The sequence below is a fragment of the Brachionichthys hirsutus genome, chromosome 21 (genome assembly GCF_040956055.1).
Source record: "Brachionichthys hirsutus isolate HB-005 chromosome 21, CSIRO-AGI_Bhir_v1, whole genome shotgun sequence".
Taxonomy (NCBI): domain Eukaryota; kingdom Metazoa; phylum Chordata; class Actinopteri; order Lophiiformes; family Brachionichthyidae; genus Brachionichthys; species Brachionichthys hirsutus.
In genome coordinates this window covers 4659499-4684113 of record NC_090917.1, presented here as the reverse complement: position 1 = coordinate 4684113, position 24615 = coordinate 4659499, and the positions used below count along the sequence as shown (strand labels likewise).

General features: G+C 49.0%; 2 protein-coding genes across 2 annotated transcripts; both read left to right on the top strand.

Annotated features, from left to right (window-relative positions):
• Window positions 1-187: 187 nt before the first annotated feature.
• Window positions 188-15496, top strand: taok2b (TAO kinase 2b). Its single transcript, XM_068754184.1, has 21 exons — window positions 188-345; window positions 2387-2527; window positions 3598-3669; window positions 3813-3914; window positions 4071-4116; window positions 4219-4315; window positions 4606-4719; window positions 5000-5091; window positions 5233-5326; window positions 5716-5797; window positions 6022-6189; window positions 6577-6783; window positions 7000-7072; window positions 7115-7241; window positions 7349-7526; window positions 7612-7740; window positions 7834-8037; window positions 8114-8353; window positions 12776-12988; window positions 14072-14254; window positions 14576-15496. Exons 2-21 carry the CDS (start codon window positions 2396-2398, stop codon window positions 15494-15496), a joined length of 3474 nt encoding a protein of 1157 aa, XP_068610285.1. The 5' UTR covers window positions 188-345; window positions 2387-2395.
• A 3801-nt stretch (window positions 15497-19297) lies between these two features.
• mazb (MYC-associated zinc finger protein b (purine-binding transcription factor)) lies at window positions 19298-22592 on the top strand. Its single transcript, XM_068754504.1, has 7 exons — window positions 19298-19330; window positions 19516-19669; window positions 20432-20793; window positions 21192-21439; window positions 21569-21632; window positions 21822-21993; window positions 22204-22592. Exons 1-7 carry the CDS (start codon window positions 19298-19300, stop codon window positions 22545-22547), a joined length of 1377 nt encoding a protein of 458 aa, XP_068610605.1. The 3' UTR covers window positions 22548-22592.
• The last annotated feature ends 2023 nt before the right edge of the window (window positions 22593-24615 follow it).

Sequence of the window (24615 nt, the reverse complement as noted above, 5' to 3'; positions counted from 1 at the left end):
CGAAGCTAACAGCAGCCGGAGCTAGCCTCTGGTTTTCTTCGGAGCGCTGCAGCTATCTGGGCCGGCTCGTTGAGTGAGCTGGCAGGCGGAGCTGTCATCGTCCCGGCTGTCGATTGAATTGACTTTGTCGCCACACTCATGTCGAGTCGTGCGGCTCGCCGTCCAATCGACGAGGAGTATCGGGATGAAGAGGAGTTTAAGTGAAGGCAGCGGACACGGGCAGGATGAGGTTCGTTCGTGCTGAATAGACCATTTCCGAGGACGGAGGAGGAGTGAGAAGAATATTTTCCAGCCAGGCCAGTGAGCTAGCTCCAGAGCTAGCGACCGTGGACTCCAAAAGCCACGGTAAGATCTTTTATAAATCATTCAGCGTGCTGAAGTAGCAGAATGCGCCTCTGTTTACAGGAAAGGGCGCAGCTGGCACAATTAGCTCCGTGATTTTCAGCTCGTGGAGACGTTGACATTGAAGCGTGTGTGCTTGTTTTTGGCCTGCAACCTGAAATACCTTCGCTCCGTGGAATTGCTGCCTATTGTTGTGTGTATATATCACGTATTTATTTGTGGAGCAAGATCAAAAGGCAGCCTGATTGACCAGCCAAGTGCAAAGGCCATTCGGACTGCTCGGCAACAGATGCAGGCTTGCTCGGGATGCTGATGGCAAAAGAGCCGCTTCTGAAGACGATCCTCTGTCTCACCGGCCAAGGACAAATATGCATTTTGTATCCCAAAATATCTCAAGTCTTCTCCAAGCTCTAAAATCGCTTGTGGGCTGAGGAGGATGATCCAGAGTCGAACCATATAATTGCAGCATGTGCTTCCTCTTCCCGAGGAAGAGGACGGATGTGTGACGGATTGGGTTCTTTATAAAAAAAAAATACAAATATAAAAATACATTGGAAGCTTTCTTTAAAGGGAACCACATGCTTCCTCTCTGGAAGGAAGGTTTCGTCTGACACGGTCTTTTCAAGGCTCCTGAATTGCTGAAGCCAAAGATGGAGAAAGTACCGACCACGACATGGATTATGTCCGTCCCCCCTCCACCCCACCCGCTGCTTAAACTCCTTGCCAAATCTGAACATCCCATCGTGTACCCTGAGCCAGGCTGTTAAGCTGATGGTCGGTGCATCACAAATGAACTGTTCCTGTTAGAACTTCTGCATTCAATAAGTACGATTAGGGGAAGATGGAGTTACGGTGTGTTTCTCCTTGTGAAAGGGGATACTGTGCAAAACAAATATGCAACCAGTGCAACAGCGTACTTTGTTCTATATATTTGTCTGTAAAATATTGTTTACATTTCTATAAACCATCACTGTATAAATTCCCTCTGTCTTATTTAATCCTGAGCACATTATGGATTCTAATGCTAAAGTCAAGTCACCAAAACTAATTTGAATGGATGCGAGCGCGGCCAGCACAAAGATGTTATTGATGTTTTCCTCGTGTGTCGTGTCCCACCAGACACGCATCCAATATCTCAAAGTATGTTGTTTCATATTGCACGACCCTGCAGGGAATACTATTAGATGGATCGATGCTTTTTTAAATCTGAATTTCTACATATTTAACCCTCTATTGCTGAATTCCTTTCTGTTGTAAATGACGATGCTTTTAATGTGCTCCTGGTTTCACTGTACTGGTTTGGCATCAATATTGTGATGTAAGCATGTGCAAAACACACTGGCTTGGCAAAATATATATATTTACTGCTTGATTTAAAAAAAAAATGGAAGAAACACAAAACTAAGTGCATCTAGTTAAACTGGTTATATTTTGTTCACTGGGTTGATGATGAACTGTTCATTCAGGATGCAGACGGTGAAAGACCAGTGCATTTCTCTCTTACGTTTTTCTGATTGACTTTGGGGAATATATGTTATTGATCCAAACACAGCCCAAACTGTTTGTGGATGATGGTGTAACTATTAAATACCAGCACTGTTACCAGTAGCTGGCCAAAATATTTCAGGCAAAGTATCTTAGCTAAATACTTTTTTAAGTGAACAATCTTTGGCAATGATCCACCTCTAACCTTCAGCCCAGATGGGGATGAAGTCACACCAGAGCCCTGATCAGCACCACGGCAATCCATATTTTCAGATTTCTTTATGTCATCTAAGAGAACTTTTAATATCTGAGGGTGAGACCAGACACTGGGATTTAATGGAAATATACTTCACCAATGTGTGAAACCAGTCACGACCAGAAAACTACTAGAAATCTGGAAAGCGCTGGGAAAAAAATGGTAAATACATAATTATACACAAGTGAATAATACGAACGATGGGATGCCCGTATTCCAGAGACGCCTCATGTTTCCAACACAATTTTTGTCAGTCCCTTGAAATGACAGTTGCTCGCCGCGTGTCTGTCGCACCCTCGCCAGGCGCTGGCCATGCCATCCAGTGTGCGGGCCGGGAACCTGAAAGACCCGGAGGTGTCTGAGCTGTTCTTCAGGGAGGACCCTGAGAAGCTCTTCACAGATCTACGGGAGATCGGCCATGGAAGCTTCGGAGCGGTCTACTTCGTGAGTGATCTTCCTCTTTTTGTATAAGGACAAAAAAAAAAAAAAAAAATCTTGGACTTTCTATTGTTTAGGCAGTTTTTATGGAAAATGTTTGGCCTGCAAGGAATTTCCCAAAGCCTCTTCCTCAGCTTGGGAAAGAAAAACCTTCTATTCATTAAATGCAATCCCGAGAAAGAATAGACCATAGTAAGAGCGATGCTGTGGGATAGCCAGGAGGAGGAGACGGCAGTGATGGCAGGACTTCCATTAAGAACACGAGGTGAACTAGAAAAGCACTCGGAGAGCACAGACCTCTGCCAAGCAGCTCATACCCCTCCTAATTGGATTTACACCATCCCCAGGATGATCTGGATCATCACCAAAAGGTTCTGAATTGTTCTTGGTATCTTTATACACCAACCATGAAAAGTGAAAGTGAATCGGAGTTTATGTGTATTTCAAACTGAATTTTGAATCCATAAATGGGGTTTTTAATGTTAAAATTGGATCAGATCCCGAATACATTTTTCATGACAGATCACATCGGACCCCTTTATGTCTGTGATTTTTTGTGAATGAATTGAATTCCTATTTTAAAAGATGTGATTTTTTTTTTTTTTTTTAATCTGGATTTTTATTTTCATCCAGACGGGAATCCGGATCGCTCTCAAAATGTTATGGGAACTAAGTTATACCAAGACACCTTTGTTTTTCATTAAGATCCATCCAGCAGTTCTGCTAACAGACAAACAGACAGACAGACAGATGCCATCAAAAACATAACCTCCTTGTCGGAGGTAATAAATCTTTCGGCTGAAGATGAAAGGTGGCAAGAGAAGAGATGAGAAAAGCATGCTGTGACTCGAGGACAAATGTGCAAGTGGAAAAGCCTTGCTTAATGAAGGGTGTAAAGGACCCAGTCATGGATGAAGGGATCGACAGGAGAGGGCAGAAGAGAAGAGGGAAGGAGCGTCAGAAGAGATTCTCGTTTTATGTAACAGCACAAACAAGCTATTTTGGGTTTTGTCTTTTTTAATGGGACTGATGCGAGATCTATTAAACATCTGCTGTCCCTCGTCTCTGCACGTCAGGCCCACGATATCCGCACAAATGAGGTGGTGGCCATCAAGAAGATGTCCTATAGCGGCAAACAGTCCAATGAGGTATGATCTATTATATGGTTAGTTGGGTTCTGTCTTTCCCTGCTACGCCTTCTGCTAGGATCTCTCGCCATCGAAAATCAAAAATGAATAGAAATTCTAACCACGAGTGAGTTTTGCTCAGCCCACCTCTGCTTGCACTTCAGAAATGGCAGGATATCGTGAAGGAAGTGAAGTTCCTCCAGAAGCTGCGCCACCCCAACACCGTGGAGTACCACGGCTGCTACCTGAGGGAGCACACGGCGTGGGTGAGTGTGTGTCTGCGTTCTCCCCGGGGGCTTCACGTGTCGTACGACTCCATCAGCTGCGGAAGCCCCCGTAAGGTCATAGCTAGTCAACGATGCATTCAATCCAATTCTATAGTGGTTTAACACGCCCCCCCCCCCCCTCCCCCCTCCCCCCAGCTGGTGATGGAGTACTGCTTGGGCTCAGCTTCTGACCTCTTGGAAGGTACGTTTGAAAAGGATGCAGACAAATGTGTGCTTATGAAATACCGACGAGTTGTTTATATCGTTTACGTAAGCTATATGCCTGATATCCCCTTTGGCTCAGTGCACAAGAAGCCCCTCCAGGAAGTGGAAATAGCTGCCATTACCCACGGTGCATTGCAGGGATTGGTGTATCTTCACTCTCACAACATGATTCACAGGTGAGGCCCGTTGCTTTTCTCGCCATTTAAACCGTTTCCCTCCTCGCCCACACACTGGCGAGGCAAAAACGAATAGAGGGAAGAAGGCACAAACTGCTGCCGGAGATGATCTTATGCAACACTGAACGTACGCGCGCACACACACACACACACACACACTGCAGTAGCACCATTTGGCGCTTTGTGCTTCTTCCCTTTCCCTCCGATGAATTTTCTAATGACCCTTTTGTTTCATTTCATTCGCAGCTTCCAGACTAGTAATTCTCGATCTGACTATTTTCACCTCGCAGGGACGTGAAGGCAGGAAACATCTTGCTAACAGAGCCAGGTCAGGTCAAACTTGGGGATTTTGGCTCCGCCTCCATCGTCGCTCCAGCCAATTCCTTCGTGGGAACGCCTTACTGGTGAGACGTCCGGGCCTTTACTCATGACCGTGGGATCCTCGTTGTCGGATGACGGTTTGGAAAGTTGCTCCAGCTGGATTTATAAAAAAAATTAAAAAAAATCACTAGCTCGGAGCCTTCTTTGAGAATTAAGAAAATGTTACAATCTGTTGCACTAAAAAGTCCCAAGTAACCCTCAGGATTGTTTAAAGCATGGGCAAAAAGCCCAAATGCTGTTCTGAGACGGCTGCGGTTACAGGAAACGGCTGCATGATTGTCATTTCTTGTGTCCTCTCTGCAGGATGGCCCCTGAGGTGATCCTGGCCATGGACGAGGGTCAGTATGATGGGAAGGTGGATGTTTGGTCACTTGGCATTACCTGCATAGAGCTGGGTGAGATATGGCCCGAAAGTAATGCACAAATGTATTTTTATGTGCTCACAAAGCTAAAAGCATCCAACTCTTTTATATGCCCCCCCCCCCCCCCCCCCCCCTTCTTTTTATGTGTCATGCCGTCGTCCTTCGTCACTGTAGCGGAACGGAAGCCTCCTCTGTTCAACATGAATGCGATGAGTGCCTTGTACCACATCGCCCAGAACGAGAGCCCCGTGCTGCAGTCGAATCACTGGTGAGTGATTCATCTTATATTCGGGCTTTTTTTATATCCAGAATTTGATTTGAAACGATCGGCTTCTGTATTTTACGAGAGAAACAGATTTTAGATTTTTAAAACTGAACACGCTCTTGAAAGAATTAAGAATTTCTGAATTAAATTGTAACAAATGATGACGAAGACGATGGTCAAGCCAAGGCCTCAACGGGACGGTGGTGCGCATCATCAACAAAGCCCACAACGCGAACGATGCCGGAACAGACGCTCACTCTCAAAGCTTTGTGATAAATAACAGTAGCGAGCTGAAAACATGCTTTATGTTGTAACGGGAACACCAAACATTTGTTTTCCTCACGATGAGGTTCATCACGCTGCTTCAGCGCTGACGTTTGGGTCATTTTAAGGTCGGATTACTTTCGGAACTTCGTGGACTCCTGCTTGCAGAAGATCGCCCAGGACAGGCCGACCTCTGATGTGCTGCTCAAGGTAGAAGGCGTCCGAAACACAAGAATATTCCTCAATAGGAACAATTCTTTGGCAATATGTTCAAATTTGATTAATTTGAGGTTTGGTCGTGTAAAGTAAAACTTTAGCATAATTCTGCTGGTCAACAATGAGAGAGAACTGCAGAAGATGGCGGTTACAGGAGCCCCTCCTCCTTCCTTCCGTTTCATTCATCCGTGTCTCTGTCCTCTCCCTGTCCACCTCAGCACCATTTCCTGTGCAGAGAGCGTCCAATGACGGCAGTGATGGACCTGATCGCCCGCACCAAGGACGCCGTCCGCGAGCTGGACAACCTGCAGTATCGGAAGATGAAGAAAATCCTTTTCCACGAGGCCCACAACGGTCCTGCGCCGGAGGGAGGTGACGAGGAAGAGGTGAGGAGAGGCGAGGGGAGATTCGGGGTATAAAAGCAGGAGGGTTTTTGGTCTGTAGGAACTCCGGTTTTCCCAAGTTATTTGTAACTTAATGCCTCAGACAATTCATTTGTCTGGAAAGGACACCAGCAGGACGATGGAAATATTCCCCCAGAGCAGAATTCGTATCTGAAACAAGTTTGCAAACTAGAAAACGGGCAAATTTCACAGCAATAATCTCCCAACCGTGCACTAATCGCTGCTAGTCCAGCTTTGTCTGAATGTGGCCTTAATCCGGCACGCCTCTACCGCACCTTCTCGCTAGCACTTCATTGATTCGCTCGATGTCCTGCTTCGAGCGTTTGACCCTTTTGATCCATTTCGCCGATGCGTTTCTTGCTCCCGCAGGACGTGGAGCAGTACATGCTGCGCACCGGCACGGTCAACAGCATGGAGAGCTCCCACTCCCTGCCCTCCATGTCGATCAGCGCCAGCTCCCAAAGCAGCTCGGTCAACAGCCTGGCGGACGGCTCGGACGACAGCGGGGAGATGGCCATGATGCAGGAGGGCGAGCACACCGTTACCTCCAACAGCTCCGTGCTGCACAAGCCCCTGGTCAGTGGTTCACGCCGTGCAGGAAATGAGAAGCAACACCATCTTAGGCCTGCAGAACCGCAGTCCAGTCCATCAGTGCTGCCCCCTACAGGATAGCAGCAGACAATCACCACACACAAACAGTCAAATAAAAGATAGTTTCATTTTTAACGCCATGACAACACGGCCGAAGGCTGACGAGTGTGTTTCCTCCACTGCTTGGTTTTCAAAATGTAGAGCCATGACAACATTTATGATGACCCATATCAGCCAGAGGTCGACCCGCAACAAGAAGCTTCATCTGCTGCTGGTGGTGGAGGAGGCGGAGGAGGAGGAGGCGTCGGAGGCGGAGGGGGAGGAGGAGGAGGGAGGCGTCGTCGAGGCAGAGACCACTTTGCTACCATCAGGACGGCTTCGCTCGTCACTCGTCAGATCCAGGAACATGAGCAGGGCTCGGCCCTGAGAGAGCAGATGTCTGGGTGAGGCGGCAGCCCCGACTCGGCTCCTTAACGTAAACTGGGAATGAATCAAAGACCCCCCCCCTGATGAGTCGCCGTCTCTCGACCTGCTCGCCTCGCACTAACAGGTACAAGCGAATGCGGCGGCAGCATCAGAAGCAGCTGATGGGCCTGGAGAACAAACTGAAGGCGGAGATGGACGAGCATCAGTTGAGACTCGACAAAGAGCTGGAGAACCAGAGGAACAGCTTCTCAATGGAGGGCGAGAAGCTCTCCAAAAAGCACCTGGTTATCATGGAGAAGGAGGTGAGCCTGGACAAAGGGCTGCACGCATCTCTTGGGTACTTTTCAAAGTCCCGGATGGTTTATTTGTTTGTTTTTTCTCTCGTAGATAAAGGCAGTCGTGACGGAGGAGAAAAAGTTCCAGCAGCACATCCTGGGTCAGCAAAAGAAGGAGCTGACCGGCCTGTTGGAGTCCCAAAAACGGCAATATCGACAACGCAAGGAGCAGCTCAAGGAGGTCCCTCACGCCGCCGACACGCCGCCAGCGACCACGATGTTCGGTACCGCGCCGGTGCTAAGCGTTCGTTTCGTTTAAACGTTTGCTCTGCAGGAACTGAACGAGAACCAGTCGACACCGAAGCGGGAGAAGCAGGAGTGGCTGGTGCACCAGAAGGAGTGTCTGCAGCAACTGCAGGCGGAGGAGGAGGCGGGCCTGCTGCGGCGCCAGAGGCAGTACTATGAGCTGCAGTGTCGCCAGTACAAGAGGAAGATGCTGCTAGCTCGCCACAACCTGGAGCAGGATCTCCTCCGAGAGGTACCATGGTTTTTAGATTTGCTCCGTTCCAGGGTTCTCGGCGCCGCCTCTTCAATATCTTTTACTTCCTGTTTAGGAGCTGAACAAGAAACAGACCCTGAAGGACCTGGAGTGCGCCATGCTCCTGCGTCACCACGAGTCCACCCAAGAGCTGGAGTTCCGGCAGCTCGGGTTGGTGCAGCACACCCGGGCCGAGCTGATCCGCACGCAGCACCAGACGGAGCTCACCAACCAGATGGAGTACAACAAGAGGCGCGAGCAGGAGCTGCGTCAGAAACACACCGTGGAGGTCCGCCAGCAGCCCAAGAGCCTCAAAGTGAGTGAGAGCGCGCAGAGCCAGGCGTCCTCCATGGAGGGGGAGGGGCCAGAGACTGGGGGGCCGCGGGGCGGCGAGGTGGAGCTGGAGGGCCGAGGGGTTGTTGAGTTGGAGGAGGAAGGTGAGGCAGAGGCGGATCAGGGTGAGTGTCATGGGGCAGCGTTGGGATTGGAGGAGGAGGAGGAGGAGGAGGAGGAGGAGGAGGAGGGGGAGGAGGAGGAGGAAGAGGAAGCTGTGAGCGTCCCTGTGGCTGAAAGGATCGGTGAGGGAGAAGGCGCCAAACAGAACGATGACGAGCAGGAGTGGGGAACCGATGAAGGCACTGAAGTGAGGGAAGTGGAAGGAGAGCAGTGGGAATGTGACGACCACCATAAAACCGCATTCAGAGATGACGATGACGATGACGACGAGGAGGAGGGCAGGGGCGTGGCCGACGGCTGCCCCTCGGAGCTCGTCCCATCCCCGTCCCTAGAAAAGAGGCGGCGAGACGCCGATGAGCTATCGGAGTTCTACTTCCCCGAGGCTCTGGAGGAGCTGGAACCCGCGCCCACCTCGCCCCCGCCCCCCCCCGCTCAGACTTCCATCCCTTCGCTCTTCTCTCACGCCGTCTGCCTCCTCCTGTCCCTCTCCGCTGCCGCGCAACCCTCCAACTTCACCCTGCTGCTGCTCGCCGTATTCCTGCTGTCCCTTCGCCGGTCCCCTCCTCTCCCCTCGCTGGCCTCCGTCCTCCTCTCTGCGGAGCTCGCCTTCCTGGCTCTCTTCTTCTCGTACCTCTTCCTCCGCTCCTGCTGCTCCCTCTCTCTCTCCGTCTACTTTTCACTCACCGTCTGGGCCAGTGGGCTCTTCAGTTTAGGCCTGTCCTTCAGTTTGGGGATTTACTACGTGCCCGTGATTTTGATCTCGGCCTGGTTCCTCAGCTCCCCCTCCCTCTTTCTCTCTCTCTACTTGGTGGCGGTTCTGGTCATCAGGCCGGCCCGGAGCTTTCTCCAACATGCGCCGCGGAAAGTCAATCGCCTCTGCATGCGCGTCCTCTTCCGCCTGCCCCGGCCCCTCTTCGTCATGTGCCAGTCGGTCCTGGGCGGCATGGCGGAGCGTAACCTTTATGAGATGTTTCCCAAAGCGGGACGCAACTGGGGTGCGCGCCAGTCCAAAATCCCAGTCCCCCTGAAGAGCCTGCCGTTGGAGCATCGGGCCCGTTGCGGTAACACGGCCCCGTTTGCCACGGGCCTCCTCTGGGCGAAGCGTTTTTGTCGACGCCCCATCGGCGTCCTGGCTGACCTGGCGAACGCCTTCGTGCTAAAACTAGCCAGACAGCTGCTCAAAAAGCTGCCGCTGACTATCACGGTCAGGCTCCAAACTCTGGGCCTCTCGAAGGAGGAGATCCCAAGCAGGCTGCCCCGTCTGCTCCCGAGGGAGGTCAGAGAGCGGCGACTGAGGGAGAGGAGGAGGAGAGAGAGGGAGCGACAGAGGAGGGTCGAGCGGGAGCGGGCGTATCGCGAGGAGGGGAGGTGGGAGTTTGGGCTGAGACGAACTTCATCCGGGAGGTTTGTCAGGGGGAAAATCCGGCCGTGGAGATAACGAGAGTGTGAGACGAGATGTAGGGAGGAGTGGTGCATGCTGGGAGTGTGTGGGCGCGCTCCATTGTCTCACGTTCGTGTGCGTCTTCTTCATTTGAGCCCACGTGTCTCCCTTCCCGAGCTGGTTTTTGGTCACATTCGTGGCAGAAAGTGTTTTTGGCTGTTGAGGCCAGTACAAGCATATCTGTGCGCGTGTGTGTGTGTGTGTGTGTGTGTGTGTGTGTGCACGTGCACACGCCACGCCAGTCTATCAGTATCTGTGGGCTCTGCAAAAAGCAAACAAATGCCACCAAAGCCGGGGTTAGTGGCCCCCAAACCATTGAAGTTTTAATCTTTAATTATTGTGCTTTTTGTAAAAGTTACTTTAAGTGTCTTTATTTTTATTATTTTGCTCTTAATTTGTAAGACAATTTGTGTTTATGGTTATTTTTCAGACCATCATCGTGCAATCATTATTTGTTTTCCTTTTGTTTTTGGGGCCTTATTTTTTTTAGGACGTGCTGTTTTATGTGCTTCGAACAAACGTCACAGTATTTCATAGTCGCAGCTATAATTTCACCTCCCAAAGCGTAACACTGTGAAAACTGCGTAAAAAGGCTTCGCCCTGAACTCGAGCACGAAAGCACAGTGCAATAAACGGCTGGAACCACATCTGGCACCACTGCGGGGCATTCTGCTTCTAGAAGTGAAACGGTTTATACGATTTAAAAGCACTCGTTTTATGTCCAGTTTCTAGTCGGAAGTAATTCAGGTGTGCTTTAATGCAGTGATCTCACAGTTTAACATGTTAAAAATAATTACTAGGAGTAGGAAGCGGTTAGTATTAAAATCCTATTTATATTTGCAGTGTAGCGTAATTTATATGAAGCCGTAGTGACAATCTTTAGAGACATGCAATCCAGAGATTGATGCAACTACTGAATGTGAAATTTACAATTGAGGCTGAAATGAAGATATCCAATGTTAGAAGGCATTTGTTTCATGTTGCTGTAAAAAAAAAAAAAAAAAAAATACAAATATAATACTGAACAGATCGTTTCAAGTTAGGGCTGCAACTGATTGTCATTAATAATGGATCTATTTGACTGAAATGTTTGGCCATTGAAAATCCATCACTTCTTCCCGGAGTGTAATGCGATGCCTGTCTGTATCACCCCCCCCCCCACCCCACCCCGTGTGTGTCTTGTCATACGGGAATCCAAAATGAGTTTCATTTTCATTATTTTGCTTTGAAATATTGACCAATTGATCAGTTATCAGATAGTAGTTGCAAATGTTTCTGTCAGTCCTTTCAGCTCGACTTCAGTCGGACCAAAGGGGAGACTTGAAGGCTCTGCAGACGTTGGCTCTAAGATTCTCTTAAGTTTAAGTCTCTTATATGGGATTGAAGGAAATAAAATGTAGGCAAAACTTGAAAATCGAAGAAGCTGAAAGTTCTTCCAATTTACGTCAAAGCAAAGGACGATCATTACATTTTCTTTTGCGTGTGAACGTTATTCACAAGATATTACTGATTGGAGAAACTAAACTGAATTCTTTGAGCCAGGGTGCTGGAAGTAGGGCAGAGAAAGACCAACTCAAATGAGGGAGTCTGGCTTTAAAAAACAAACACAGCCTTCAAAACCGTGATTGTTTTATTTGAATGTAACGTATTCTGTTATTTTGACCTGTATTTGCGTTCCAGTCTGTTACTTCCTGTTCCTCTGTCTGTGCTTATATGTTTGTATTCTGTTTTGTTGTGACATCATCTGAGAGTTGATATTGCCCTTTTATTTTATTTATGCAGTATTCATTCAGTACTGCATGATGTGTGGCTACCCCCCCCCCCCCGTTTTATTCTTATTATAGCTGCATGCTCCCAAAGAAAAATATTTTGTCATTTCTTTTTTTTTTTTTACACAGAAAATAAATCATTTTGTGTGAAAATCATCGTCTTGTTTGTTTTTATGATTTTCGTCTCCATTGTTGCCGTTTAGTCGGATCCCTTTCGTTGGTCGAGTCTCCACCAGAGACGATGCGAGCATGCTCTCCGACTCAAAGTGCTATTTATAACAACCGAGTACTGTGACAATGTGTAAAGGCACTTCACTAATAATACTAACGTTACTCATAGTGGATACACAAAATAAGCAAAAAATGCAAAGTGAAACCGGGTAGTTGTCGTCTGACTCCACGTCGTATTCGCAACACCGAAAGTTTCATTTTGTGCTTCAATCCAAGTCATGAATCCAGATTTTATTAACGGATTAATTTACATCAGGTTTTCACTTTGAGGCGTTTCACACCAGAAACTATCCGAAAATGCTTTATTGGTTTCCGCATGTACTTTGGCATAATTTAATGTCATTGTGTAAGTAAAGTTTGAATTGGAATTTCATTTGTTATATTTTGCACACAATAGTTCTGATTTGTTGTTTTGAAGGCGCTGACAGAACGGACGTCTGCGTTATTAATAATATTATGTCCTTGTTGCACAAATCTGTCGTCGTCACACCGGTGAGTTGAGTCGCTGCTTGACAGAATTTTTAAAATCATGTTTAGTTCCTTAAAGCTTCATGAGACCCTCAGAAAATAAAGACAGATGTGTATTGAGGATGTTCTAATACTGACGAAGGAGATAGTCTGACTGGTGAACTCCATCTTCTTTCCTAGCAGCAGTCAATAAGGTTAGTATTGATCCATAAAGACGTCCAGCTGATCCAGGCCCATCGTTATTATTTTTTACTTTTCAATTGATTTCTTTCGGTATTTTTTTGTAACGTGTCAAAAGTCTCGTATCTAATTAAAGAGACCGGTCGGGGCGCTTGAGTCCAGCTGCTTCCACCTCTCTCTCTCTCTCCTCCAGTCCAAAGAGCTGCAGATCAAACGGCAGTTCCAGGACACCTGTAAGATCCAAACCCGTCAGTACAAGGCGCTGCGGAACCACCTGCTGGAGAACACGCCCAAGTCGGACCACAAAGCCGTGCTGAAGCGCCTGAAGGATGAGCAGACCCGCAAGCTGGCCATCCTGGCAGAGCAGTATGACCACTCCATCAATGACATGCTGTCCACGCAGGCTGTGAGTAAGACATGGAGACGCTGTCCACTCCGCACGCACCACGTCCCCGCTGCTGCGGCCGGGCCCCGGGGCCCGTACGACCCGGCCACCCTGCTCGTCGGCAAGCCGCCTCCTGGTCGCGCCACAAAAAACGCCGTGTCCCGGTCTTATACCCGTTTCCCTCTGCAATCAGTTTCAACCACAGCGGTGAGCGCCGTTGCCTCACAGCAAGAAGGTCGCAGGTTCAAATCCGACCTGCGGCCTCTCTGTGAGGAGTTCGCATGTTCTCCGCGTGTCTGCGTGGGTTCTCTCCAGGTTCTCCGGCTTCCTCCCGCCAACAAAAACATGCAAATTAGGTGAATTGCCCATAGGTGTGTGTGTGTTTGGCCCTGCGATGAACTGACGGCTTGTCCAGGGTGTAACCCCGCCTCTCGCCCGTTGACTAATGGGATAATCTCCAGCGCGACCCCGTAACGGACAAAGCGTTCAGAACATGAATTGATCAATTTGACAAAGCAGTCAAATATTTCATCCGATTCCAAATGGATTATAATTTATTTTAGGGTTAAATCAAAACTCCGCTTTCTCCTTACTACTCAAAACCGGTGGATTTTCTTTGACGCGCAGCCCGAGGAGGACGGGACGTGGGACAGAACTCGTTCTCTTGAATGATGCAATGCTTAAATGATCTCTCATGGCCAAGTGCCCCGTAAGCCGCCCCCCGTAAGCCAAATCCCTGCTGTCCTTGTTCGTCCCCCGCGTCCCTGCTGTGGATGAAGTCTCTTTTGGAAGATGACCAACTCACTGATTGGACGTAATCCCGAGGTCGGACGAAGGACACATTTTTAAGTGGAAAAACCGTCTCCTGCAGCCAGACTAGACGACAGGTGCGACGCACGGCTCAAATGTTTTACAGCGGTTGAAATGATAAAGATGACTCTTTATATCGAGTTCTCTTTCAGAGACTCGTATTTCATATTTCCGATTCGGGTTGTGATTTTAGTCGACACCCATTTAACGGCGCTCACCGCAGCCCGTCGACACTGCAGCGCATGCGATTGTGACCAAATCCATTTTTTCTTTTTTTTTTTCTATCCCTCTCAGCTGCGATTGGACGAGACTCAGGAAGCGGAGTACAAGGTGCTGCGGATGCAGTTGCAGCAGGAGCTGGAGCTGCTCAACGCCTACCAGAGCAAGATCAAGATCCACACCGACACGCAGCACGAGAGGGAGGTGAAGGATCTGGAACAGAGAGTGTCCATCCGCCGCGCCCTGCTGGAGCAGAGGGTCGGTGTCCGTCTCCTCCAGGACAGCAAAGCTTAAAAAACAGATTCTGATGTTTGTTTGGTTTTTTTTTACTGTTTTAAGTAGCGCATTCAGAAGCTTACATTAAATGTGCATCACCGATAGCAGCGCCTTTAGACTCATTCTCAGAGGGTTTCATTTATATCACACAGTCGTCTTTAAGGACGTCTCGTCCACCGCCGCTTGCAAAGACGCGTGTAAATCTGGACGTGTCACGACGCGCGGTCTTTAATGCAAACTCGGGGTAAAGACGTTAACGGCCCAATTACAAAAAGGAACATTTCTTGTTTACTTCCTGTCCAGATCGAGGAGGAGATGCTGTCCCTGCAGAACGAGCGCTCGGAACGCATCCGCACCCTCCTGGAGCGGCAGGCCACTGAGATCGAGTCCTTCGACTCGGAGAGCCTGCGCCTGGGCTTCAGCAACATGTCGCTGACGGGGATCCCCAGCGAGGCCTACCCCATGCAGGGCTACTCCAACCCGCCGCCCTCTGGCTCCCGCTCAGCCGGCCACTGGAGCCAGGGCATGCACCAGCAGAACGTGCCCCCGCCGCAGCACTCCCGCCGCAGCCACAACAGCAGCGGCGGAGGAGGAGGAGGAGGAGGAGGCGGCGAGCGCAGGAGCGAGTCCTCCTCTTCCTCCCACGCTCTGGGAATGGCCCTGGGGCTCGTACGAGACGGGAGGGAGATGCACCACTCGCCTCGCTCCTCAATCTCCTCCTCTTCCTCCTCCTCCTCCTCTTCCTCCCACCACCAGCGCCACCACCTGCCGCAGCATTACCACCACCAGAGCACGCCGCAACTCTACCGCGAGCGGGAGCGGGAGAAGGAGCGGGAGAGGGAGCGGGAGTGGGCTGGAGGGCGAGTCTCCGGGGGCGACCTGGCCCACCCGCACCCCCTACCTTTCTCCCATCACCTGCCTTCACGCTCTTCCTCTCAGTCTTTGGCCATGCTGCCTCCCCCACCACCTGCACCTCCGTCCATCTCTGGCCCGTCCTCCTCTTCGTCATCCTCCTCCTCCTCTCAAGGGGGGATCTATGGTGGCAGCGGCCTGGCTGTGCGGGGCGCCCCTAGCCTGATGGCCCTGAGGAACAGCCCTCAGCCCCTGAGGAGGACGGCGTCCGGCGGGGGGCCCGGAGGAGCCGGGAGCAATGACGGCGTCCTGAGCCGAAGCACCTCAGTCACCTCACACATCTCTAACGGCTCCCACCTCCCCTACTCTTAAAAAGCAGGAGGCCGAGGGCTGGCGGGGCGGCGGCGTGAGGAGCAGGAGCAGGAGCGAGGAGGATGGGGGAGTTTAGGGAGGTCGCTGTCGCGGGCTGCACCTCAGGTCTCTCATTTTGCTCCCTTGTCTTGTGTTCGCTTTGTGACCGATCTCTCAGCACATCCTAAATGCAGAGGATTCTGGGAAATCAGGCTTCCCTCTTAGCGCACAGAAAGGCCGAGAGGTAAGTCGAGAAGAGGACAAAGTGACGTCGCTGAGCTGCTCCCTGCTTCTCCAGACTCGGGGCGGGTCAAGGGGGGGGGGGGGGGTTTCTCCCGTTCTTATGGAATCGCAGAGGGAGGAATGCGTCTGGCTGTAACGGTACTGGATTAACGTGATAGTAGATTTTAGAGTTTGTGTTTGATGTTTAAAGAGGGAGGTCCCGCCTTTCCTTTACCCCCCCCCCCCCCGGGGCTGCAGAGCGGGTTGGGCGCCATGTCTTCTTCTATGATGTTCTGTGTTGGAATGGAGAAAGAGAGCGGATATGAGGCGGGGAAAAAGAACCTGGCATTTATTTTTGTTTTGTGTATGTACCCGTACGTAGTGTGTAATGTCCAGATCTACTGTATCTAGCGAGCACTTGTAATGTCTGCTCCATGAAGGGGGGAAGGGGGGCGTTTCATTCCCCGGCCTGCCGGAGATTAGAAAACGTTTGTTTTGTATTAAGTGCATAAAAAAAAACAACACAAAAACATGTTGCTTGGAGCGTCACCGATGCCTTTTAAGGGGTTCTTGAGGGGGATGTCGTGCCATTCGAAATGTTCTTTGATGACTACAAGATGATTTGAAAACTGAACACGAGTATGCAGAATGTCAGTCGAGGCGGGAGACTCTGTTCTGGAAATGCAACTGGAATAATAAGGAGACACGTTTGTGTGAGTATGTACAAACAAAAGCAAGAAGCGAGAGTTCCTCGCATCCATAACGTACTGAGTATCTAGAAAACATAGTCTAAGGGAGTCACAATGCATGAGATAGATGTACAACAGAAAACTCACACATTTCAATCATGAGCAAATACATTTGGAATGTACCGTACCTGTCCCAGTTTCACTGGCATTTTCTGATCTTTCTTGTAAATATTAATGGGAATAAAAAAAACAAAGACAAGTCATTTGTTTTTATAGAGCAGCAAAGATAACAATAGTAATTTTGATATATTCAAATGAGTACCGAATTCGACGTTTAGAGCGACTCCAACTGCGTTTTTCTATCGGTGTCATAATTAATCCTAACGTGATTGTTGTTGTGATCATGCTCAGAAAGGCCCACTTCTGCTGTAAAACTAGCTGATAAAAAAAAAAAGATGTTGCATTGTCGGGTACGTTGTGTGTTCAAGGTATTAATGATTATTAATAAGGTATTATTATTAATAATTGTTAATTATTTATGTATGTGTCGAGAACTTCAGTCTGCTTATATTGGCACATTTTTGTTCTTTTTTTTTTTAGACAAGAACAATTTTAAAAGACTCTCAGATGACTGTCTGCGTGAACTCTGACCTCCTCCTCTGGACTCTCATTGGAGCACTGGAATGTAAATGCTGGTTTTCCCTCTTATGTTTACCTATTTGCAGTTTAGATTTCTACACGCGACCGCTCAAAGAAAAAGATGAAGAATGCATCGTCCTCTGTGATAATGTGACTTCTGTCGGACGCAGCGTCTCACCTGTGCAGCAGGACGGACGGGCGTCGACCACGGCAGCGATCGGTGTTTCACGACGGTCCCGTCTCCCCTTTTTGTAGATCATTTACATGAAGGAGATCAGAAAAACTTGATTGTTCTTTTTTATTGTGGGGGGGGGGGGGGGATGAAAGAGATAGATAATCACTCTGCTGTTTGTATTCTCAGAAACACCAGCTTCCTGTATAAACTGCTACTTTATGCTCGGTTGGACTCTGTGCATGCGTAAACTCCTTATATTAACAAAGACTGCCGGGCTCAGGGGGAGGGGGGGGAAATCGGTGTGTGTGTGGGTGTTTGTTTTTTTTTGACTGGTTGTTCTTGGGGTCAGAGGTTATGGCGGGAGTTCGGACGTCTCAGTTCCTGCACCCTGATGAACGATGAAGACAAAGACGCAACGCAGACTCTTCTGTGCTTTGCAGAGTTTTCTGGTGAAGTCGGGGTCGGGGTGGAAATCCTCGTTAAAAATGCAAACCAAGCAATTCAGAGCAGGAGGAAGAAAGGTCTTAAGAAATGTGTTGGGGAAGAAAGGGGGTGCTTTAACAAGTCATTGAAAAAGATAATAAATTGATATTAACACCAGAGCTTGTCTTTATTTGACGTACTTACGTTTATGTGGGTTCTTAGCCGAGATGTTAATTGATTGGTCAGTCAATCAAAATCAGTCAGAATCTACTTTTTGAATTTGAATGTCTTGTTGCAATTTTTGAACTGGAACGATTTCTTGAAGCAAAAATAAAAGACAAAGAAAATAAATGTTCTGATTGGTTATAATCACTAATTGATTATGCAGACTATTATAATTATGGAGCAGTCTTTCAAATCACTGAAAAACTGATAATTTCGTTCGTGTATAAAATCCGTTTTGCCTTGACTTTAGAAAAACATTTCTGATCTGTTTTTTTTCTGAATGAGACGATATCGATTGATCAAAAAGCCAGTTTGCCAGTCTGGCTTTTTGCCAGTCCTAAAGCATTTATTTGTATTTTTTGCGACGCTCATATCCTTTTCCATTGTGTGCGCGTCCTCGGCTGCTATTCGCCCCGTGTGCACGACGTCTGTCTGTGACATCATTATTACAGGCCGACTCTCCGGGAGGCTCTGCGCGCACTCCCCTTTAAAATGCGTCTGTGCGTCGCCGGTAATGCACGGTCTCCGGTAATGGCCGGTTGTTTTCCGCGGTGAAGCGGGCGATTCGAGGGGAGAGAAGATAAATCGGCCGGTGCTGCATTTTCGTGTCGGCCGACTCCGCAGGAAGGAAGGGGCTCCGGCGGAGGAGACGGAAACGAGAAGGGCTGTCCGAAGAGGAAACTCTACCCCTTTAAGAGCGAGTGGGACATAGCGGTGCGAGAAAAGGAGAGGAGGGGGAGAAGAAAGAGGAATTAAAAAAGAAAAGGAAGAAAGAGACAGGGAGGGAGGAGGGAGAGCGGGCGATAAAAAAAGAAAGATGACATCCTCGCTGCTGAACGACCGAGGTGGGGCGACAGGCTGCGGCCCGGCGAGAGCGCCGCTCGCCGGGGTCAGGGCTTGAATCCAACAGCGAGGCTTCGACAAACACCCGATTAGGCCTATCGAGGGAAATCGGAAAAAAAAATAGATTCATAAATTAAAAACAAAGCATGAGCCGCCGTGCTGCCAGATACGTGTGTTATGACTCATGTTTGTTCTCTTGCGTAAAAGCGCATTTATATCACGCAGAATTGCTGGTTTATTGCTCAAATGTAACTCTGTAATATGCGGGTTTTTTTCTTTTTCAGCACTTTGGCTGTTTTGGGGTCCCGCTTTAGTGAGCTTTGATGAATTAAAGTTGGAAGCCAGAGTGAAACAGTAGCGGGGCCTTTTCTGCTCCACCGGCGCTGCGTGCGCGTTAACGGACATCTTCGGGCTGCCTCAATGAGAAAAGGGAAACAACGAAAAAACATTTTTATACGCGACTTTATCCGCGTTTTTCAAAGAAAGCCCGGAAGTTGGTCGTTTCCGCCGCCGGACAGGCGCCGGTTCGCGGCTCTCATCTCCTCTGGACCCATTTAAATCATGCGAAAGGAGCTGACTTTATAATCTCCACCGCCGTGGCGCAAAATGGATGCCGCGTGGAGCAACTTCCTCTTCCAGGTAGGCTGTCGTGTCTTTCTGCACTTCGCGTCTCACACGGGACACGTAAAACGTGCGTGTGCGCGCACGCCCCGGTCGCCCCGCCGCCGTTCGGCACCTTGTGTTTACCGCGCCGCGCCCAATGAGAGCACTTTATCTCGCGTTTACCGGCGGCCGCGGCCTTCTCCTTCTGCTCGCCTCTCCAGAACACTCCCACCCCAAACCAAGCGGAGGGGAGCATCCAATCAGAGCTGCTGCCCGTGCACACGAGCTCCGCCCAGAGCCCGCCCACAGAGCACGCGGCTCCGCCCCCCCCGTCCACCGTGGACACTGCTGCCCTGAACGAGGACCCCCTGCCCGGTGAGGAAAAGCGGGATGCCGTTTATGCTTATATTTTGTTACAAATCAACTTTTAATTAATTGTTTTAATTTAATAAGTAAGTAGAAAAGCACTCAGAGAGCACAGACCTCCGCCAAGCAGCCCGTTCCCCTCATAATTGGATTCACACCGTCCACATGGTTGATCTGGATCATCATCAAAAGGTTCTGAATAGTTTCTGTTATCTTTACACACCAACCGTGAAAAGTAAAAGTGAATCAAGAGTCGATGAGTCAATAATCAGCCGAGATATTGAGCAACACATTATGAAGCTCCATTGACTGCAAAGTTAACACAAATGTCAAAGTGATCCAGAATCCAGGATCTCGTCTGGATCGTCACCAAAATTAAATAATCTGTTCCTGGTAACATTCCAAACATTTCCTGAACATTTCATCGAGCTCCCTCTAACGTTTTGAGTTATGACGCGAACAGACAGACAAACGGCGACAACAAAGAGGCCTAACAAAGACAAAGCTAAAATCCCTGGAGCGTGCTTTTAACATTTTAAACGCTTTGATTCAAATCATAATGTGATTGATTATGCGTTTCGTTGCTGAGCTGCAGGTGAAAAGAAAGTGCGGGAGTCTTTGAAGCCGCTGAGTATTTGACTGAGACATTTAATCGGTGCTGAATGCTTTAGAACTAAACGCGTGTTTAGAATGCGAGGTGGCCTGCCTTGAGATGAGTAACGTCTGTCCTCCTGTCCTTTCTCCTGCCCCCCCCCCGCCCCGGCGGTCCAGTGAAGCCAGCGTGCCGGCCGGCCCGCGTGCCTCACGTCTGTGCCATCTGCAACAAGCAGTTCAAGAACAACTACAACCTGCGGCGGCACCAGTCGGTCCACACTGGGGTACGCATGAAGGACAGGGCCAGAGAGCAGGCGGAGGGGGCAAAGGAGGGAGCTGGGGGGAGGGCGGAGAGGCCCGCCGTGCCCCTCTCCCTGCTGCACCTCTCCGCCCCTCCCGGCTTGCTGATGGGGGCCCCGCAGCCTCCCCTGGGTAGTCGGGATGGCGACGGGGTTGCCATGTCAAACGTAATGGCTAGCGTTAACCCCCATGCTCCGCCTCCTGCTGCTGTCGTCATGGCCACAGGGGCGACGGTACAGGTGGGTCAGGGCCTCGTGGAGACGGTTGTCGTCGACGCCAAACCTTCGAGCATGTTGTTTCTGAAGCTGCCCGGCTGCAGGGGGGGGGGGGAGTTTAAAGCCGACGCCCTTGTTGACTCTCCGGGACTCGCAGCTTCTGTGCGTCGCCTGCTTTTATTTTCTACTGAGACATTCCCGTGTGTGAAATCTGACCAAATGTCCCCCCCCCCCCCCTCACGCTCCCCTGCATGTTCTCTGTAACACAAACACTCCGTGAAGTGGGAGCGGAGATCTGCGTTCAAATCAGGGAACAAGATCTGGGTTTAATATTTTAGTTTTTTGCACAAACTCCTCCCGTCTCAACCGTGCAGTCGTTTGTCGTTTTTCTTTCTGTCATCGACTCCTTTGTGTTGCATCAGCGGCCATCGAATCCCAACCCGAACCCGGTGAGGAAGAACCACGCCTGCGAGACGTGCGGCAAGGCTTTCCGCGACGTCTACCACCTCAACCGCCACCGCCTGTCCCACTCGGACGAGAAGCCGTTCTTCTGTCCCATCTGCCAGCAGCGCTTCAAGAGGAAAGACCGGATGAGCCACCACGTGCGCTCGCACCAGGGTGGCGTGGAGAAACACTACGTCTGCCCCCACTGCGGCAAGGCGTTCTCCAGGTGACAGGACATTGCTGTCAATATTGATTTCCTTGAGGCTAATGTGGCAAAACCTAATGGAGGAGCAGTAAAATGCACGCCATTCGGTTTTCCTAACATTTGGACTCTTGCTTTTTTTCCCCCCTGAAGGCCCGATCATCTAAACAGCCACGTCAGACAGGTGCACTCCTCAGAGCGGCCTTTCAAATGTCCGGTACGTCGTGTTCACCCTCGTCTAGCGGACGGACAGAGAAGTTATTCCGCTGTGCGTGATTAGAGAACGCAACAAAATATACAGCGAAAGGACACGGGAAAGAATCCGCGCACATATCTGTCACGCAGTTGGTGAAATTAATGTTTCTCATTGTTTCCCATGTTTTTTGTTTGTTTTTGTTTTTTTCAGACGTGCGAGTCAAGCTTTGCAACGAAGGATCGTTTGCGTGCGCATATGATTCGCCACGAGGAGAAGGTCCCGTGTCACATCTGTGGCAAGCTGCTGTCTGCTGCTTACATCACGGACCACATGAGGGTGCACAACCAGTCGCAGCACCACGCCTGCCATCTCTGCAACCGCAGTGAGTGCACGGCTGTTTGCTGCGTTAGACCCGACGTCATTTCACCCTCTTGTCTTTCCACTCATTTCTGATTGATGCCCGACGGCCTCGCCAGCGGTCGGTTTTGTATTTGCTGCCTGGTTCGCTCGGATCCTTCTTGGGGATCCGTGAGCCGTATCCGTCGCCTCTGTAACGTCCTCTTTTTTGTTCCGAAAATGTTTCATCCGTCAGGCTTCACCACGCTGACGTACTTGCGCGTCCACGCCCAGAAGCATCACGGCCAGGAGTGGAAGGAGAGTCCCGGGGGCTTCGGCGGCAACGCCTCCGGCGGGGTACTCGTCTGCCACCTGTGCGGCGTTCAGTGCAAGACGCCCACCCAGCTCCAGGGGCACATGGGCACCCACACAAACAGCCAGGGTGTCCCGAGCCCCATCACCTCCAACCTGGCTGCCAGCAGCTCCGTCTCCCTTAGCAACATGGTGACGGCGCCGACTGTGTACGTCACCGGTAACACGGTGGTGGACCTGCTCGTCACAGACTGCTCTAGCATTGCAGCACCACAACAACACAGTTAGCAGCAGAGAGCGCCGCAATGATGACCTCGGTTTTATCAATGGGGGCGGGGCGGGGGCGGGGGCGGTGGGGGGGGGGGGGGAGAATCAGAGGAAGGAGGAGCGCTGTAAGTTCTAGCAGCGAAAGACATTTGTGGTTGCAGCAGTTTCATCGACACTCTAATGACAAACATGGAGGTGTTGTCCCGATGTTCCCGGACCCGCTTGTGCGTTTAAGACTCTAATGAAACTGGTATTGTGATTTGATCTACTGATACTCTCCCCTCTCTGCCCTTTCTCTGGATGCTCGCTTTGGGTGCTCTCCGCTAGTGCACCAAGTACTGTATATCTCACACCAGCTCTGATCTTACCTCCATTTTGCAGCGTTCTGAACTGAAAATCCAAATTGCTTTGTGTTAAGTAAGGATAGTCCTCAGAAACACATGAGAAATGAAGCTTTGTGTTCGGGGCGGGGGATTCCCTCGCATGTTTGCTCGCTTGTTGGAAAAAAAAAAAAATACAAAACTGATTCATTAGTTCTGTAGAGGGCTGATGTTTTTAAATCAGGACGTAAGAGCAGACGTCACGGTCGGTTTGGCATTATGGGATGTGCTCATTTGTTTTCTCGCGGTACAGAGTTGAGAATAGAGTCGTGTCCGGGCGTGTCGTGCACCTTAATTTGTCGTCGCTGGATTCAGCCAGGATCGGTGGGTTTGAGATTTCTTGGATTTTTCTTCCTCTTCCTCTTCCTCTCTGGGTTCTGGGCCATTTAATATAAAAAATAAAAACAAGCAACGTAACTGCTTATCAATACTTAAGCTTCTGACATGGCAGTTCTTGCACCCAAAGACTCCCTTTTGCATGAAAATGAGCAAAGCGCAGAGTCATGCTTATTGTTAGAGAGCTGTCCAAACAAGTCCTTTATTTTAGCAGTTCCACCATGTTAGTTGGCTGTAAACAATAATATTTATAAAAGTGTTGATTTTAATTCAGACATTTTAACATTGTTGGGCCATTCATCTGATCGTATTTGTCGTTGCCACGCCGCTTCGTTTTCTCTACGTACCAGTTCAGCGAGTGAAACTTCTGCATTAGATTTAGAGGTTTTCTTCTGTATAGCACACAAACGATCTGAACCGAGTCATTATCGGGGGGTCACTTGTCTTTTGACTATTTTGGTTTCTTTGAGTTAGATTGTCAGTGATGTGTTATCGAAAAGGGCTTATAAAGTCATATGTCGGGATAAATAAGTACGAGAGTTTGGCGACCCCGTGCGGTGTGCTGTAAACAAATCCGGGTTTTGTGTGACCTTGAAGGTTGTAGAATTGTTCTTTATTCATTTCTTACCCCCCACCCCCCATTTGCAAATGTGTTCTTCCTGTTGGGGGAAAAATAGTGATTTTTTTTTTTTTAAAGAGTACATTTTAGGGTTTTCCTCCATTACACTAAGAAAGTAATACCTCTACTCTAGGATTCTGTACAGCTCTTGTGATACATCTTAATGCCTTATCATACTCGACTGCATTTTAATTCTTTTACGATGAAATGTTTCAAATCTTAGTCATGGATTCATTAAGAATATTAATGGGATGTATTTATATTTATATTTTTATATTTCTCTACAGTATGCATGTTTCAAACATTTTTAGAGCAAAAAAATAATAATTCAACGATGCTTACTACAGTCATAAATCTTATGTTATTTTGTAGGTGAAGTAGAGATCATGTTATTATTTTGTAATTTGGACAATTAAAAGTACAAAAGTAATCAGACATTGTTTTGTTTGCTGATCTGTTTATGCAATTTGACATACGATCACTTTTTCACCACGCAGTACCGTGTCTTACAACCGTGCACATTATAACTCATTTATTACAGAAGTTCAAATTTCTGAGAAATCTTAAAACCATTTGCTTCCAGACAAAATAGAGCACAAAGTAGTTGCAAGAAATATCGCAACGTCTTTCGATAACTGATGTCTTATTGTGTCATCATTATACAGCCTCGACGGTTTGCAAAAGTAAATCTGTAAATATACAAATCGGTATAACACTTCCCACGTTTCTTCCACAAAGTTGCACTCAAGACAAA